The 16,803-nt window shown below is 40.8% G+C and overlaps 1 protein-coding gene across 2 annotated transcripts; it reads right to left on the bottom strand.

The window, feature by feature from the left end:
• Positions 1–798: 798 nt before the first annotated feature.
• On the bottom strand, positions 799–16,803 carry PRPF18 (pre-mRNA processing factor 18). 2 transcript variants are annotated; one of them, XM_085082996.1, is made up of 11 exons: positions 16,647–16,803; positions 15,592–15,669; positions 15,440–15,466; positions 12,574–12,678; positions 11,234–11,347; positions 9,370–9,516; positions 7,589–7,657; positions 6,738–6,878; positions 6,206–6,277; positions 3,771–3,926; positions 799–1,426 (listed from the first exon to the last, which is right to left on the bottom strand). In XM_085082996.1, the coding sequence occupies exons 1-11, from the start codon at positions 16,710–16,712 to the stop codon at positions 1,346–1,348; spliced, it is 1,056 nt and encodes a 351-aa protein (XP_084939122.1). In that variant the 5' UTR covers positions 16,713–16,803; the 3' UTR covers positions 799–1,345. The 2 variants fall into 2 exon arrangements, with proteins under 2 accessions (XP_084939122.1, XP_084939131.1); XM_085083005.1 differs by lacking the exon at positions 15,440–15,466.

Genomic DNA, 16,803 nt, shown 5'->3' with positions numbered 1-16,803 from the left:
AAACCACTGTTAATGAACCTCTTCCATGCTCTTGACACCTGCCCAGCTTCTCCCCACAAATCCCCATCTCCTCCCAAACAGCCCCTCCCCAAGAGCCAGTGAGATCTCATCAGCCTCATTTTATTACTTCTAAACTGTCTAAGCTCTTGACATTTTCTCTGGGGTCAAACACTCCAGACTGAAAACCTCCTGTGTCCAAAGAGGCACTTCAGAACCTAAGGGTCTCCAGAAGAACCTAAAGTTCCTCAAGATACTCCTCCAAACTTGGTGCCAGCTCACATCCCCAGCACCATCTCACTGTGCCACACACACTGGGAATACCCACGGGAGACAGGTCACTCCTTGGGAAGAGGGAATCAGCTCCTGCCCCACACTGCCACTCGAGGTGAGGACCCAGACAAACCCATTCACTAGAATACTGACATATTTCTTCAGGAAGTGGTTCTGCACAAAACTAACAAAGTTTCAGTATTTCACTGTTTATACAGAATTAGACATCATCGTTCCCATGAGTTTTCTCACCATTCCCAGTCAGGATGCACAATGGTAAAGATTTGTGGCTGCTAGAAATACTGGTCATGGTCATGGGAGGTCCTAATTATTTTCTCTGCAATGCCCAGCAGGCTGAAAATTTTCTCCAGATGTATAAAAATGGAATTTGAAAGCCTCAAGAGCCATAAGATTACTTCCCCCAAGCACAGAAGGTTTGTATTAAAAGTGTCGTTACCAAAAAGAAAAAAAAAAAAAGCTAAATCAGATGCATTCAAGATCAAAAACTCTTTGCACTGAGGCTGAGAAATACATAAACCTTTTTTTTTTATTTCTGATAAATACCACATGAAAGATTTGCCAATAAAGTCTTTATATTTACAGAAATAACCAAGATTCAGATTCAACTGCTTCCCTCTAATCATCTCCCCACATCAGTCTCCAATGCAAAAACAGCCAAAAAAAGCTCCACATGTGCTCCTTGTAGGGCTGAGACTCACCTAAAGCTCTAAAATATGGGAAACAGTTCAGTCTGCACAGTTCCCTCAACAACAAACTGAAATAAAAGCAGTGGTCCTGTGCATTGTTCCTTGGTCATTGTTTTAGTCTTAACCTCCTCAAAACCCACCCCCTCTGCTGTACATTGGATCTGTTCAGCAAAAAGCACAGATTTAAAAATGAACCTCAATAAACGGGGCTTGTAAAAAGGAAGTTGTAGAAAATCTCCTGCTTTCTGGGTTTTTTTGCAAAGTCCACCCCAAGTTCCTGTTGGTGTTCAAGCTCAAACTCTGTCTCTTCCATCCTCTCTGAGTTTTGGAAACTGAAATGTGAGTTCCAGCCTGGCCCCTGCAGAGCCTCAGAGAGCATTGTACTCCACACACTTCGATGGGTCTGTTGGGAAGTGCTTCTGGCAAATGGTCATGAGCCTCTTCAGCCCCTAGGAATGAACAAAACAAGGACAATTCTGTAATAAGGCTGCAGCTGTTAAACTAACTTCATAGCCTACAGTATTTTTAAACTTAACAAGAAGAATTAAAAAGAAAAGGCTGCTATTTTGGGTTTGGGATTTTTATTTTGGTTGTTATTCTGTTCAAAGTTTGAGGTTCTCTTCAATATTAGAGGAGCTTGTGGCATAATCAAAAAGGCTACAGCTTCAGTCCCACCTGATAAGATTCACAGTGAAGGATCACAGGAATTCTCTAATCCCTCTTTATCACCAAGGGAGCAAATGATATCATCATAAAAGATATTTACAAGAAAGCTGAATATTAAAATTCTAAAGAGCATAAAAGCAATTTCTGACACCAAAACAAGCTGCACAGGCAAGGCAAGAACAAAACACTTCTCAGGAGGGGAACTGTGGTACCACACAGGACACCACAGAGGCACACGGAAGTAATCAAAGAGAAAGGCAGAACATGAACTTTTCTTCTCAGTTCTTTCAAGGCATCAATTGCCAAAAACCAATACGACAGGAACCCTGAGATTACTTTCTTTCAAGTCACACAGAAAAGTCTAACAAAGAAGAAAGCCAGCTGCTGTGGTGGCAGTGTAATTTAGCAGTGACATTGTACTCCAAGATGGCAGAGTCACATCCCTGTCACAAGACTCTCCTCATGGGAAGGCAGCTACTCACTCAGGGAAAAATGATTCAACAGGATGATGCTTTGGCCTTTTCAATGCAGGCAAACATGGAAAGTATGCCCCAGCACCATAATGACTCCTTGTTTGGGACGTTCTCACTCCAAGGTTCTGTAATCAGGAACATGTTAGCTTCATGTAGCTGCTGGGAGCACATGTAATATCCCATGCTCCAGTTTGAATCACACTCATTCAACAAGACCCAGTATTTAAAACCAACATGGAGAACACACTGTTTAAAGTCAACTTCATCTTGGTGCTTCAGGGAGTTGAGTAATTCAGAAGCAGAGACAGGAAATTCACAGTGGGAAGATGAACACGAAGATTTCCTTGGCCAACAGATGTAGCCACAAATGCAGAGAAGGGACAAACTGGGGAGTTCATACACATCTTTCACAAGCTATGCTACATTAAGAGAGACCAAGCAACACTCTGGAGCAGAGATCTTCCTGCTCCAGGAGTGGAAAATGGATAGAGATGGCTAATTACTGACAGCCTGGTCTAGTGGAAGGTTCCCTGACAGGGAAGTTGGAACTTGATGGTCTTTTCAGGTCTCTTTCAACTCAAACCATTCTGTGAATCTATGAATTATTCACCAAAATTGGAGAAGCAGCATTATGGTCATGCTGATTAATACAGATCACAACAACATTACCCAGTTTAAAGCTATTTCATCCATTAACTGTTTCCAAGAATAACTGACGCCTCTCTGAAGATGCATAATCCACATGTCAATTTTCACCTTACTAAATAATTAGTCAAATTTAATTTGTTGTCTCTGTAAGTGTCTGGAGGTCCCTCTGACTTCACAATGATATGTTTTCAGGTTATGCTATTAAAAACTAGAGTTGAAGAGAAACCAAAGGTTACACTTGCAGCCCAAATACAGAGAGACTCAGAGCAGAAGAGGAAGTTGGATTTTGCACACAATTTCCTTGCAGACATCTGCAGAAGCTGAAAAGCAACAGGAGTCCTGCTGCAGCAGCAGGGAGACATTTATGTAAACCTCTCCTGCCTGGAGCTCTGAGCTCCATGATGCTGCTCTGGAGGCTTCAGAGTTAACCCAGAAGGTTTTTATCTCAATGAAACTGCAACTGGCAATTGTTTAACAATACAAAGAGAGAAGACTTGTTTCCTCAGAACTGTCCACCCACTGCCTTGAAAGGTCAGAGCAGAAAAACAGCACTGCTACTAATTCCACAACCAGAAGTCCACGAGTATGAAGATGCACAGTAGGAACTAAACCGGGAATTTTGAGCCCAGATTGATGAATTTATTTATGAATGCATTCATCTAGTTGCAGAAATAGTCAGAAGGACTGAATTTTACCGTATTAAATTCTGTGCATGATGTTTAAACCACAAGCAGTGAGGGACCTCAGGAGAACCAAGCCTGTCTTCACAGCTGCTATGGTGCTCATGCAGGTTCACAGCAGCTCAGAAAAACCCATTAGACTGCTCCTGGCTCAGCAGTGAAGAGCCTTCAGGTCCAGGATGAGCTACCTATTAACTGGATGCTATGCTTAACCCAAACTAAACCCGTCCATTTCTAGCACCCTTTTACCATATCACCTGATACCAATATTTCTCAAAGATCCCCCAGCACAAGCAGACCTGCTGGATTTCCAAAGCTGACATTACCTGTATGTACTTCCTCTGAGTTTCATCGTTGAGCACGTGGGCCACGTGTTTGGAGAAGATCTTCTCGCGCCCTGTCCGCGCGTGGATGCCAACCATGGTGACACCGATGGGCCAGGGGGCATTGCCAATGGCCATCTGCAGATAGGCATCGTTTGCCTGGAGAGGGAAGGGCAGCACTCTGAGCACCACAAGAGAGCCACCACACAGAGCAGAGTATTTTTGCACTGCCAGGTTCAGTGAAACACCCATTCCAGTCTCTCTGACGCAGTGTCATTGCACAGAATTAACCAACTGCACAACACACCTTCCCACCTGAACTCCGAGAGAAGCAAGGACTGTGGACTCTCCCTTATGGGAAAAAAAAGCACTGGATAATACAGTCTGGTTACCTTGATTAAAACTAAGGTTTACTGGGATAATACAGTCTGGTTACCTTGATTAAAACTAAGGTTTACTGGGATTATTTTCAACTCCGCCATCTCAGGTTAAATAACGTTATATTTGTAACCATGTTTATATGGCCAGAGCAGTAGCAGCAGTAAATCAATCAGGAATTTCCCCATCAAGAGAGCAGATCCCCTTTTAAAGCTGTAACACACAACATCCCTGGGGAAAAACAGGGATAAAACTCGAAAATTAACAGAAAGAAAGGGAGAAAAAAAGAGAAGTATAGGGCTTAAAAAAACAAAAAAAGACAACATAACTGAGAACCAGCAAGTGATAGATACAATTACAGAAAAACTTGAAGGACGTGGAACAAGACACTCCTTCTCTATTGGAGAGCAGCTACAAAACTCACTGATAAAGAGCTCATTTATCACCTCCCATTCAGAAACTAGACAATAAGAAGTAGCAATCATGACCAGCGGGTGCAGATTCTTTCCAACTGGCACTGAGCAAACTGGGAGGTGAATAATGAACAAGGCAGGGGGTTGCAGACAAAGCTAAAAGCAAATTTGAAGAGGGGACAGGACTTAGTCATCACCTACATGAGGCAGAATCTGAACAGCCTTAGTCAAATACTTACTTGCTGACTTAAATATACTTTTGTGATGAAACAGTATGTGAACATGCAATTAAAGACCCTTACAGGACTGTCACAACAGGGTTAATTAAGGCTGAGTGGACAACTTGCATTCTGGCATTTGCCTGCTGTCAACACATTGATTTCGAAATTAAAATCTTTCAAGCTTTTCAACTAACAAAGCAGCAAGAATTTGTGGCTGACAGTATTCACTAGGCTGCACAAAGCAAGCAGCAGGCAAAAAGAGACAGAAGACAATAGCAGGCAAAAAGAGACAAGTCTCTTAGGAAGCAAAATTGAAAAGGATGTGACTATCTGTAAAAGCATTAGCCTAATGTTAAAAAAAGAAAAAAAACAAAACCACCAAAACATCCAAACTGATACTCAAGTCATCCAAAATCTCTCTGTGAAGTTTACTTAAAGCCAAGCACCTAGAGTAGAGAGGAGCACTGCTGATTAACCCAGAGATACACCACATTCCTGCATGCTCATTAGTCTGAGAAGGTATTGGAAAGGGAATTTCCACATAATGATGACAACCAAGAGAAAAAAAATGCCTCAGAACAAAACCCCACTATCATACATCCCACATGTTCTACTTCCAAATTATTTGGATTGAACTTGCCTTAGGCCATATAAAGTTTTTTTCAGTATCAAACGCAGGTTTGCTTGCTTACTTGACAAACTATGCCAAGTCCTCACAAGAACAGTAAGAAATACTATAAATTTAAAGGTAAAAGACAGCTCAGTTTCCTCGGCATACACAAGCTGCTTCAACAAACGCTATTGGTATTTGAGTTTCACTTCTGAAGGCAGCTACAAATAAAATCTAACACTGCCTTTGATCTTGTATCTTCTTTGATCAGAAGTCCCAAAGTACTTCTGCCTGCTCCAGTGAGGAGTGAGCAGACTTTGTCCAAATAATCTTCTCATTTACTTACCTCAACCTTACCAGGCCACCTAATGTGAGTGTAGACAAAGAAAGGGACAGTGCCTTCTATTCAATCATTCCTATTCAAACTCAGTTTGTCTCAATTAATTTCTAATTAAATAATTAATCATCAACATCCTATTACTATTTATTCAATCCCTACATTTAACCTTGGAATACCAGGTTTCCCCTAAAGGATTCCTCTGCAACTTAATATAACCATCTCTGAGAAAAATTTTCTTCTTCTTTGCAAAGCTCTGCAGTTTCACGATGCTCAAAAGATCTTTTGTCAGGCTGTGGATCAAACACTACTTGGAGACTAACATTTCACAACCATTTTTCATTTTGTTGGGGTAGATGTTGTATTTCCAGCTATGCATCTTCAAAATTAAAAAAAAAAAATTGAAATGTTGAAGCAACAAACTCGATCTTTTACAACAAGACAGTGTGAACACGATGGAAGAGCGCAAACAAACGTACCTTCACGTATTCTCTTTGCAACATGAACTTAATAATATCTGTTATTGATTCTTTGATGTCTGCAGGAAGTGTCTAGAGGAGAGAGGAGAAAAAAAAAAAAAAAAGACGTATTTACTTCAGAACAGCAGCTCAGGAAAATCATCTTACTCAGCATTTCTACAAAGTTTAGCAGCTACCCTTGCTCGAGGACTTTCACAAAGGATAATATGTTCGTTATTCAGATGAAGGATCTGAAGCAGGAGAGGTTAAGTGGTTACACCTGGTAGCTGATGGCAAAGTGCAAAATGCAACCCCAATTGTCTGTCGTGTTTGCAACCCAGTGAGCAGGTGCTGCTTTAAGCAAAAGCTGGAGGGCAGAAGATTTTACTGACTGAGATAAAGTCAGAACTAGGCATTGTGAGCTCCAGACACAGAAACTGTGACCAATTCACTTACCCCCTGTCCCTAGTGAGGCTAACACTGCCCTAGGACAGAGCACTGAGGCTGGGTACCTGGCAAGCAAAAGCTGAAGTGGCCTTTCAAGGTGATTTACCCTTTTCCGGAGCTTTCTGAAGAGAGGCCTCAGGTAGGACTCAGTCTGTTTCTGAGTGGCACTGTTCAGCTTCCCCTGCACGCCCCGCTTCACGTAGTCCTCTCTGGCGTTCAGCTCCTTGGCCCAAACCCCCAGGAGGAACTGCAGGGAACAAGCACATCTGTGTCATGGTGCCATCTAGTGACCTCCCCAGCACATCAGGCACAACAGGTTAAGCCACCAAGGCAAAATGAGTTTTTTGGAGAAATCTGAGTTAAGAAGGTAAAGCCTCTTTCAGGAAGGATAGGGACAAACCTCTTCTCCTAAATGTACACACACAAATTAAAGCTTTAACTTTGATCACCACAACAGTTACACAGGCACCGGCTGATTCAGCTGAGAGGCAACACAGGTTTCTTGCCAGGAAACAAGGAAACAATTCCTTGCCATGCACTTGAACCTGTGGACTTCCTTTAAAAATCTCTCATTTCACACAACAGTATCAGGTGACATTCCAATTCAGCTTGCACTGTTCCAAGGAAACTCCTCAGAAGATTTTGATGCCACAGTACTACACAGACAACTGCCTCAAGTATCACACGAAAATCAAAACCGTATTGATTTTGTCTGGAAAAGCAGGACCAGATTTTGAAGAGTGCTGTTCTCCCAAGAGCTCCTTCCCAGATCTGGCACAAGTCACTGTTGTGACTAACAAAAGCTGTGTAGTGCCAAGCATTTCAAAAAACCCACATCTTACAAAAAACATGTGAGTTTTTCCTCTCAAGCAGCTGAAACCCACCCTTCTATTCATGAGATATATCTGCACGATTGTAATAATATGACACAGCTACAGAATAATTAGATTCTTTTACCTTCAAGAACTTTGTTATGATGTCCATATCATAGTGATCATCACCCCGTCCTAAGGATTCTCCCAAAGCCTAGAACAGGGGGAAAAAAAGGCCATTATTTCTACTTTGTCTAGATTGCCAGCACCACCACAGCAGAGCATGGTTCACTGCACCATGAACTGCAATAAACTCCACCAAAAATCCCAAACACTCATCATGAAACAGAATGAAACAGTTACATATGCTACTGGAAGTCGTTAATCTGTTCAAAACGTTTACATCACAAAGCCAATTTTATTATTTCTGAAAAGTCAATGCAACAGTAGTTCTTCAATCATTAACTGCTAAATTATTGGCATAATTAGCAGCTGTCTGACAGTATTGTTTCAAGGGAACTGTGGGTGCACTGTATTTCTTGAGATCCCCAAAGCCATCAATTAACCTAATTATTTTGTTATGCTGTTTCAATTCTCTGATGTACTGGGGCTTTTTACCATTTAATTGCAACTGTGAATTTGAGGGAACAAATAAAAAAATTTTTAAAAAATTAAAAAAAAAGAAAAAACCCCAAAACCAAGCAACAAACCACAAAAAAACCCCAGCCGTATTCTCCAATACTCCACGTTCCTGCCAAAACCTGAAAACTGTAAATAATAACAGCAAGTTTTATAAACATTTTCCAGTAGGTATAGATGGATTTATACTCTATTTCCATTGCCCTCACATTTCCAAAGTGACTTTTATTTTAAAAATTTCCCAGACTTGGAGCCAAGTTCAATGTAAGCCTTTATGCTAAAGGCTGTGCAGTTAAAGTAGCACAAAATTAAGACAGTGTTTTCAAACTTTTTATAAAGATTGCTTGCATGGCTCAAACCAAGCCCACCCTACTGCCACAAAAAGGGGGTATTTTGAGAACTAGCACATCAATAAAATGCAGCTCCATTACAACTGCTATCCATCCTGGTACTGCAGTTATTTTAAACCAGAATGCCTGGCACCATAACAAAAAAAGCCAGACTATTTCTTAATAATAATGTATTCACTTCAGCTTTCAGCTATAAATCGTATTATTTCTTAAACATGCTTTTGGAAGGACGTTATGAAGATTAACTCCTGCAAAGAGTTTTGAAGATTAAGGGTAAAAGTCTTCAGCTCAAGTTAATGTGCTTTTCAAAACAGTACCCTGAAATACCAGGTGCTGAATGCATTTCCTGGCACTCACGCTCCACTCACTCACAAACACCACAGGATTCTTTCAGAACAGAGTAGCCATTTGCACTCAGGTTTCTGGGATACATTATCTCTGCACTTCTTAGATTTCCTGTGGTCTGCCTATTTCTGATGCTCACCTTTTTTTGTCCTAGATGTTTTCATATCAAATATTCTTTCTATTTTTTAGAGTCCTTCTTTCCGGTACAGGGAAAATTCCTTGATACTGGCCTTATTAGCCTCTCAAATATTCATTGGAAAGGCTTTAGAATTTATGACCAGGTAAGGTATTGCAATTAAATCTCTACTTCTGAAACCCCTGAAGAAGTACTCTTATGTGTATCACTGTCTTTGCAGGCAGCACCTGTCCCCTTGGGGATGCACAGTCCACTTGAGTTTTCACTTGCCTTCTGTAGGAACCTACAGTGCAACTCCAGGCTTAGAAACCTAAATTTCCTCTTTAAGAATACTTCAGAATGCCTAAGTCAGCTGTTGAAAAGACAACAATTTTGTCTAAAATTTGTCTAAATCCTGAAGCTTTCTCACAGCAACATACTACATCTAACAACCCTTAGTTAAGATCTATCCCATACTTCTAGTTCTTCAATAGTAGTATTCTCCTCATGGACTTTCAGGTCATTCTGGGAGTCATCATCTCCTGCTTCTTGGCCGCCTACAATTTCATTCAAATATTGCTGATCAATCTTATCCAAGGCAGCCTTCAGGTCATTTCTCAGGCCCTAGAAAAGAGAAAAAAATTACTAATTTACAAAAACACCCTCAAGTAAATAAAAGCAGTTCAGTACTGACACTGTGAGCATCTAAATACTGTTTAAGATGCAAATTCTGTAAAAACACACATAAGGTTTTAGCCATGTTGTCTGAATTTAACTGAACTCCAAAACCAGTTTCTGGATTGCTTCAGCATTTAACAAAAAGCAGGTGCATGAACTTCTACAGTGTTCATACCTATGAAAAAGACTTTTTACAGTATTTTCACCAAAAAAAAAGCCTGGAGGACAGAATCACCCTTTAGGACTTCCTTCAAGTTATTTTTTGCAAGCAATGCACTGAACCACCCCAAAACAAACAAAAACCACACCATAACCATCATCAGCTCTCTACAAGTCTTCACATCTGTCTTCAAAAAAGCTGTAAATAAGGTAACACTCCTTCAGTACTACACATAAAACCATTATGTTGTTTCCCTTTATTACAAATTATTAAAATATAGCAGAATGTTTTATATAGATTATCTGTTTAAAACACTCTGCTTTAGAAGAGCTGATTACAAAATGCAGAATCAGTTTAAAACCATATATATAAAGTTAAACCATATTTATAACGTTAAAAACTTGCCTTAGTCACACTTGAAGGATTTGCCTTCTTGTCTTGAGACATAAAATATAAAGCTCTATAAAGGAGTATGACATTTCTTATCCTCAGATAAATTCAGCCACTCCACAGGGAATGGATATGCATAGTTACTTCCCCTCCTCCATCATCACACTTGGCTGTCTGGAGCATACCTATTAATCATTTAGTTACTCCAAAAATGTCTGAACCACAAGACTGGTTGACTAAGCAACATACAGAATGCCCCTAGACGACAACAGGAGTGACTGAAACATGTAACAAAAATTCAGCACAACCCTATTTATGCACTCACTATTTCCTAAAACTCCTGTTCCTGTGATCGATGGCGCTGGAGGGAAAGCTTTCACTAGCAGAGCTTTTATTTCTAGATCTGTTTATCTTTATTTTTAAAGACTTGAGGAGGAAAAGACTTTCCTTTTATGGGTAGCCCCAGAAAAGACATTTAAAACAATTTATTTTGCCACAAATTAGAGAAGAAATTGCAAACTGTCACTTTCTTAGTAAGGTTGTAAATTTGGTTAACAGTGAATGCAAAACAAACCCCATCGGCATCTCCTCACTTAACTGATCATTTCTTAAGACAAAAGGAAAAAAATAGCTGTATCTTCAAATCAGTTTTTGAATTGATGGCTACTTGAAAGGGAAGGGGAGGGGTAGGGAAATGATGTTTCCATAACAAGTTATAGCTCTGGAATACAGGGATTTGAAGAACCAATTATATCCCAGAGAGACAGGATGCAGTCCTGCTCCTACTTACCTGTGCCTTCTCAGGGATGCACATAATCACAAACACAGGATTATTTTAACAGTAAATGACTGTTCTCTGCTCATGAAAAAGCAGGGGCAGCACAAGCTGGGTTATTAGTGCCACCCAAAGGCCCTTGGCAAGGACTGGAAGTCTCTAGGGAGAACTCTCTAACATAATTGCAATTATACACAGAACTCTGACACTCAACAGAGTTTCTCAGGCAATAAATAAGACAGAGCACATATTCTCTTTGCTGAAATGACTTTCAGTAACTTTATAGGGTTATTCATTGATTATCCCACCACAAATCAGTAACTAAGAGGCAGTCTTACCTTGTTCACTTCAGGTGCAAGAATTTCTATCTTCCTCAGACGTTGAAATGCATCATAATCTGTTTCTCCAAACAGCCTGATGGGCTCACCCCTCTCTCGTAACCTCCTGATAACCTGAAAGGAATTAAAGCACTCCCTGACGCATAAAGGAAGCAAAATAAAATCCAGAATGACAGATTTATTTACTTTGCTTAGAATAACAAGCTGAGCTGGACTGGAGAGGAAATGGCAATATTTTAAGCAGTAGAAAAATGTTCCAGACACTTTACAATCTAAATATAAAATTCCCACGGTATTTCAGTGAAAGGTCATTCCAAATATTACCAATCCAAATTTTGCATAAAATCCCAGGCTGTTTGATACAGCCTAACTTCTTCCTGCTTTGACTTGATTAAACAAAGACACAAAAATCATCCCTCTGGCAGAGCTTAAAAACCATTTTCAAAATCACAATGGAACTTGACAATAATCTCACTCACCTATTTGTCTTGGCAATAAAAATACTATCTGGGCTGCAGGTTGTCCCAGCACAGCCACAAGATGAAAGCTCCCATCCCTAAGCATTTGGGAAATATTAAGCCACACTATTGAATAGGATAGCTACCTTAAAAGTAGATATAATGGAAGCTAAAAAGCCTACCTCAGCTTGATTCAAACTTCAAACCAAACACAAAACCAACAGCCCCATTACAAATCCTGTAAAAAACTGAATATCCTGCCAAATTAAGGGGACATGTGACATGCTTGGATGACCTCAGCTGTGAATTTTAGCATTTCCAAGATTACAGTGTATTCTGTAATTCTGAACTTCCTGTTTCTGTTTTGGGGTATGGATCCGTGATTGTGAACTTAAATCCACATGGGCATTCTTATCCTTAGAAAAGGCAAAGAAGATCCCAGCTGCTCTGGCTTTTGAACTGTTTCTTCTACAGGCCAATCTGAACTTCCAAAACTTAGTTTCTAAATTTGTGTTCAGACCAACGAGCTACAAACAAAAGAAGCTCAGAGGAAAAACAAAATCCTGGAAAAAGCATTCCATCATCAGTATTATACAAGGATAATGCTGATATTCAGAGTACCACTCTGAAATGTTATACATCATCTGTGTAAACCCCTATAACAGAGGCTCTAATCATCTGTACCTCTCTTTGCATTCAGTTGGACAGCAGACTGCTGACAAGCAAAGATGATCATTAATTCCTGATTGTAAAAATAGATGCTTATTATTTAATAAAACTGCCATAAAAAGTACTGTTCATTAGACAAAAACAGCTCTAACAAGAAATTTCAGGTGCATTTGCTGTAAACTCAAGGAGTCTGTTTAGAGGGATTAATTTTACCTCCTGTCTGGAAAGAGTCATTGGTAACTTTTCCTCTGCCAGTTCGAGTTCCAGCACTGGATTTGATGTAGCCAGTGGTTTCTCCTCCTCTTCCTGCTCCTGTACCTACATTCAACAGACATAGTTACTCATGTGCAATGGAAACAAACTCACATATTGATGAGAAACAATGGGAAGATACAGAACTCTGGAACACAGACTTTAATCAGACAATACAAACCTTCAGTTTCATAGTTTTATGGTCCATAATTGAATCTCACAGAACAATAAAAGTTCCTGATAGAATCAGTAATTAACCAACACTTCTGCAGGTTGCAGGAAGCAGGATCTCCAGCAAACAGAAAGGACAACTGCTGAAGTTTGGCTGTCACTTTAGCAGGCAGATGCCAGCACTGATGCCAAAAATAGCAAATCCTCCCTCTGCCTGTTGATTCTTGCCCCTGCTCCATCCTCCCTACTCATGCAAGAGCATTTGCATCGCTGTGTGATGAACCAGAAGGGGGAAATGATTCAAACAGAAAATACTCTGACAAACTCAAATACTGGTACTGTTCCCAGCCCACTTCCTCATTCAGCTCCCCAGGACAAACCCATGCACAAGAACAAGGACAGGAAGGAAAACTCCAGGGCAGGGAGAGAGGGGAGCTGATTCTTCCAGTGTCAATGTATTACCTACAGCTTCAGTGAGCTGAGGACAATTAGCAATGACCTACAGTTTCTGCTGGGTTTTGAGAGGTGCTTGTTTTAGGTAATGCATCTTTCTAACAATCTTGCCAGTTTCTTGCAGGTAAAAAAAAAAAAAAAAACCCAACAAAACCAAAACACCAACAAAAAAAGAAAATTCCTCACAGGAGCAGGCTCTCATTAACAACTCCTCTTAGTCTAAAAGAAGGTTCCTGAATCAAATAGAGCATTCCTTCTTCATTATTCAATATTTTAATAATGCAAAACAACTCTTTGATCAAAGTAATTTTCAGACAGCAGCCACGTAACTACAGCTCCCTGTATAAGCTCAAATTCAACACTTCTGACAGCAGGAGCAGATTGCTGGTGGTAATATTCCTATAATAAGGAAATATCTCCAGTGCTCACTCACATCTTGTTTTTTCTTAGATTCCTTATTAGAATTTATTTCCTTTCTGTATTTGCTAAAAGGGAAACAATCCAATTAATCCTAGAGCACCCTGAAGCATTCTCTGTGAGTGGGCAGCCTGTATTTGGGTTGATCAGTCTGAGAAAGGTATTGGACAGAATTTACTTTTTTTTCCCTTGCATTTTTTTTTCTTTTTCTTTTTTCAGGCCACAGTGACAGCCTTGCACTCAGGTGTCAGTGTGACTCTGTGTGGCTGGGAGAATCCACAAGATTCAGCCACAAATCTACATTCAATGCTGTATTAGCAAACACAGAAAAAAACAATCCTACAACCATATATGTTTGGAATAAACAAGGGAAGGACAATTAAATCAATGTTTAATACATAAAGGGAGGGGAAAAACAAAACTTCCATCAATGCAGGGAAAGAGGAATTGACAGGTGACAGAAAATACGAAAGAACTGTGTAAACTTATATATATATATACATAAACAAAAAAAAAGAAATATACTCCTGTGGCAGAAGGCACTTACAAATTTTAACTTACAAATGTTCTTGAAATCATAAAGAGACAGCAGCATTGGGAAAAAAGATTTGATCCATTCTGTCAGCTGGACTCCAAGTTATAAGCAGTATCTTTACCACAGTTATTTTTGTTCAGTGCTTCCTTCAAGCAAGTGAAATTATTCCAATTTATTAAGTCTAAGCAAAACAAAAAGGCACCTGAATTTAAAAAGAAATCAGTCTGTGTTCCATGGCTCATTAACAGAGTAAATAACAAATGCAGAAATCTGGGAGGGTCTAAAAGGATACTAAATTTAACCAAGTAACTTATTTTAAAACCATATTCAGGGTTACACTTCGCACCAAAAATGGTGCTGCAGCAGCACAGGTAACACCACTTTAACCACATCAGGTTCTGAAGAATTCAAGCTAATGCTCAAAAGGCATCAGGCAGCCATTTCCACTTGGAAAAGCAACTGGATTCACAGAACTTTCCCATGACTTTATGCTGCACATTCCGAGAATCGTTTTGGCATTGATGTTCAAATATTCACAAACAGATCAAGGTTTCAGAATAAGTCACTAACTGGGTAAAGGTCACTTGAAAACAAAGCTCCTATTTGTGCCCTGTAACAGCAAACAAGATTATGAAACTATCTTCCCCAGGGAATGCATCCCCCCTCCCAGACACCCCTTCAGGCAGGCAGGCAGGCACACACACTTGTAAAAGACATCAACATTCTTTCCATTTCAGTAAACTCTTGCCCTGACGCCGTTACAAGGCAGATAAAGCCTTCCAGATCACCCATTTGTTGCAAAATGCATCTGAGGTTACCAATTGTTTCTAATATTTGCCAGCAAGAACATAAATGCTGTTGTTGCACAGTCTCATTGCTGGCCTGGTTGATGGCCAAAACCCAAATAGAAATATGAAAGTTGGCAGATCTTTTTGATGCACACCCACACTATAATGATTTCTTTCATACATTCTGACAATGAAGATTGTCTGAGCAGATAAAATTATCCAAATGTATCAATTTTCTCAATTAGGGGAGGAAGGTGTCTATATCAGATCCAGTGTTCATGCCTAACAGCACAATTTAAAAAGAAAGGAAGACAAGCTTTGATCCCGAGCCACTTCATGCTTTCCACAAATAAAAACAAACAAACAAACAAAAAATAAATAAAAGCCAAACCATAACACAAACTTAGGTAGCTGTATGTCATGCATCTTTTCCTGCATTGAAAATGGTTTTGGAAAGTCATACCTCTCCAGGTGGCTTCTCATTTACAGGCTAATGTATAACATTAACAGATTGAACAAAGAACAACAATTATCATTAACAACATTGATACTCTTGATAATAAAATGCAGACTTCAAAATAAACACACCAAGTCCTGGAAGAACAATTTCCATACCTTGTACCCACATCTTTGGAAGTAGGCCTCCTCTTCCTTTTTAGCTAATTCACTGCGTTTGAAATACTTCTTATTTCCCTAAAAGAAAGGAGAGCTGTTACCAGTTCACAGTTTTGAGTGGTTGGGCAGAAATGGCTCAAACTTTCTTACTTGGCATGGTGAATTCAGCTACATCCTTTCCCAGAGATGGCTACATTGCAACAGAAAGGGAACTAGTTGGAAACACCTCTGAAATCAGCAACATAGAGTTACTTTGCAGCATAAATGTACAAGCAGAATGAATAGCACTATGTGCTCACCAGCACTTTAGAAAACACAAGTTTTTTGTCATGTAACACCTTGGTGGTCATGGTGCAAAGCTCCACTTCAGATGTGCACAACCGGGCCCAGATTGTTTAGATAAACCATACAAAACACATCATCTGACATTAAATCAAGGAGGTGGGAGAAATCACCTTTGTACAGAGTATTTTATAAGCTTGCTTGGAGCACCTTTGTAGAAATGTGCCTGAAAAGACATTCCAGGCTCACAATAGCTGGAAAACGTGGTCACCCCAAAGCATTGTCCTTGATTAGTACAAACTTCCTTCATGCTTTGCCTGACGTACAACAGCCTCTGATCGCAGGTCCCTACTTCAGCCTCTGATACCAAAACCCAAAATCAGACAGCCACGGACACGGTTCTGCTGTCCTGCGGGGTTTTCAGGCACACTCACACCGCTCGGACCCTACCCGCCTATGGACACAACGCGGCCATGGGGAGGAAACCACGCTGCTCACCAAAGGTCGCACTGACTTTTCTCACCTCTCAGTGCCCCAAATAAACTAAACCAGCCTCCAAAAGCCGCGAGGCTGAAGCCAGGGTGCATCTGTGCCCCAAACTCCTCCTGGCTGCTGCCCGATCCCATCCTGGCTCATCCCGCGTTCGCCAAACCCGGCCTGGGCCATCCGCGCCCCTTCCCTGGCCCACCGCGGGCCGCTCCCGCCTCACCCCCGCCGCCCTCCCCGAGCCCACACCCCGGGCGGCTCCTGGTCTCCACGCCGGCCGCGCTCACCCCCAGGAGCTCCTTCTCCTCCAGCTGCTGGCGCTTCCTGCTGATCTCTCGCTTCAGGATGTCCATGGCGGCCTCGGGAAGTGCCGCAGGAAAACAACACCGTCACTTCCGGGGAGGCCGCGCCGCCGCACGGCGCCCCCTGGTGGCTGGGAGGAGT

Source organism: Lichenostomus cassidix, chromosome 1Aa (assembly GCF_008360975.1).
Source record: "Lichenostomus cassidix isolate B80296 chromosome 1Aa, HeHo_3.0, whole genome shotgun sequence".
NCBI classification, from domain to species: domain Eukaryota; kingdom Metazoa; phylum Chordata; class Aves; order Passeriformes; family Meliphagidae; genus Lichenostomus; species Lichenostomus cassidix.
The sequence above is the reverse complement of the archived record's forward strand: the minus strand, read 5'-3'. Positions and strand labels throughout refer to the sequence as shown.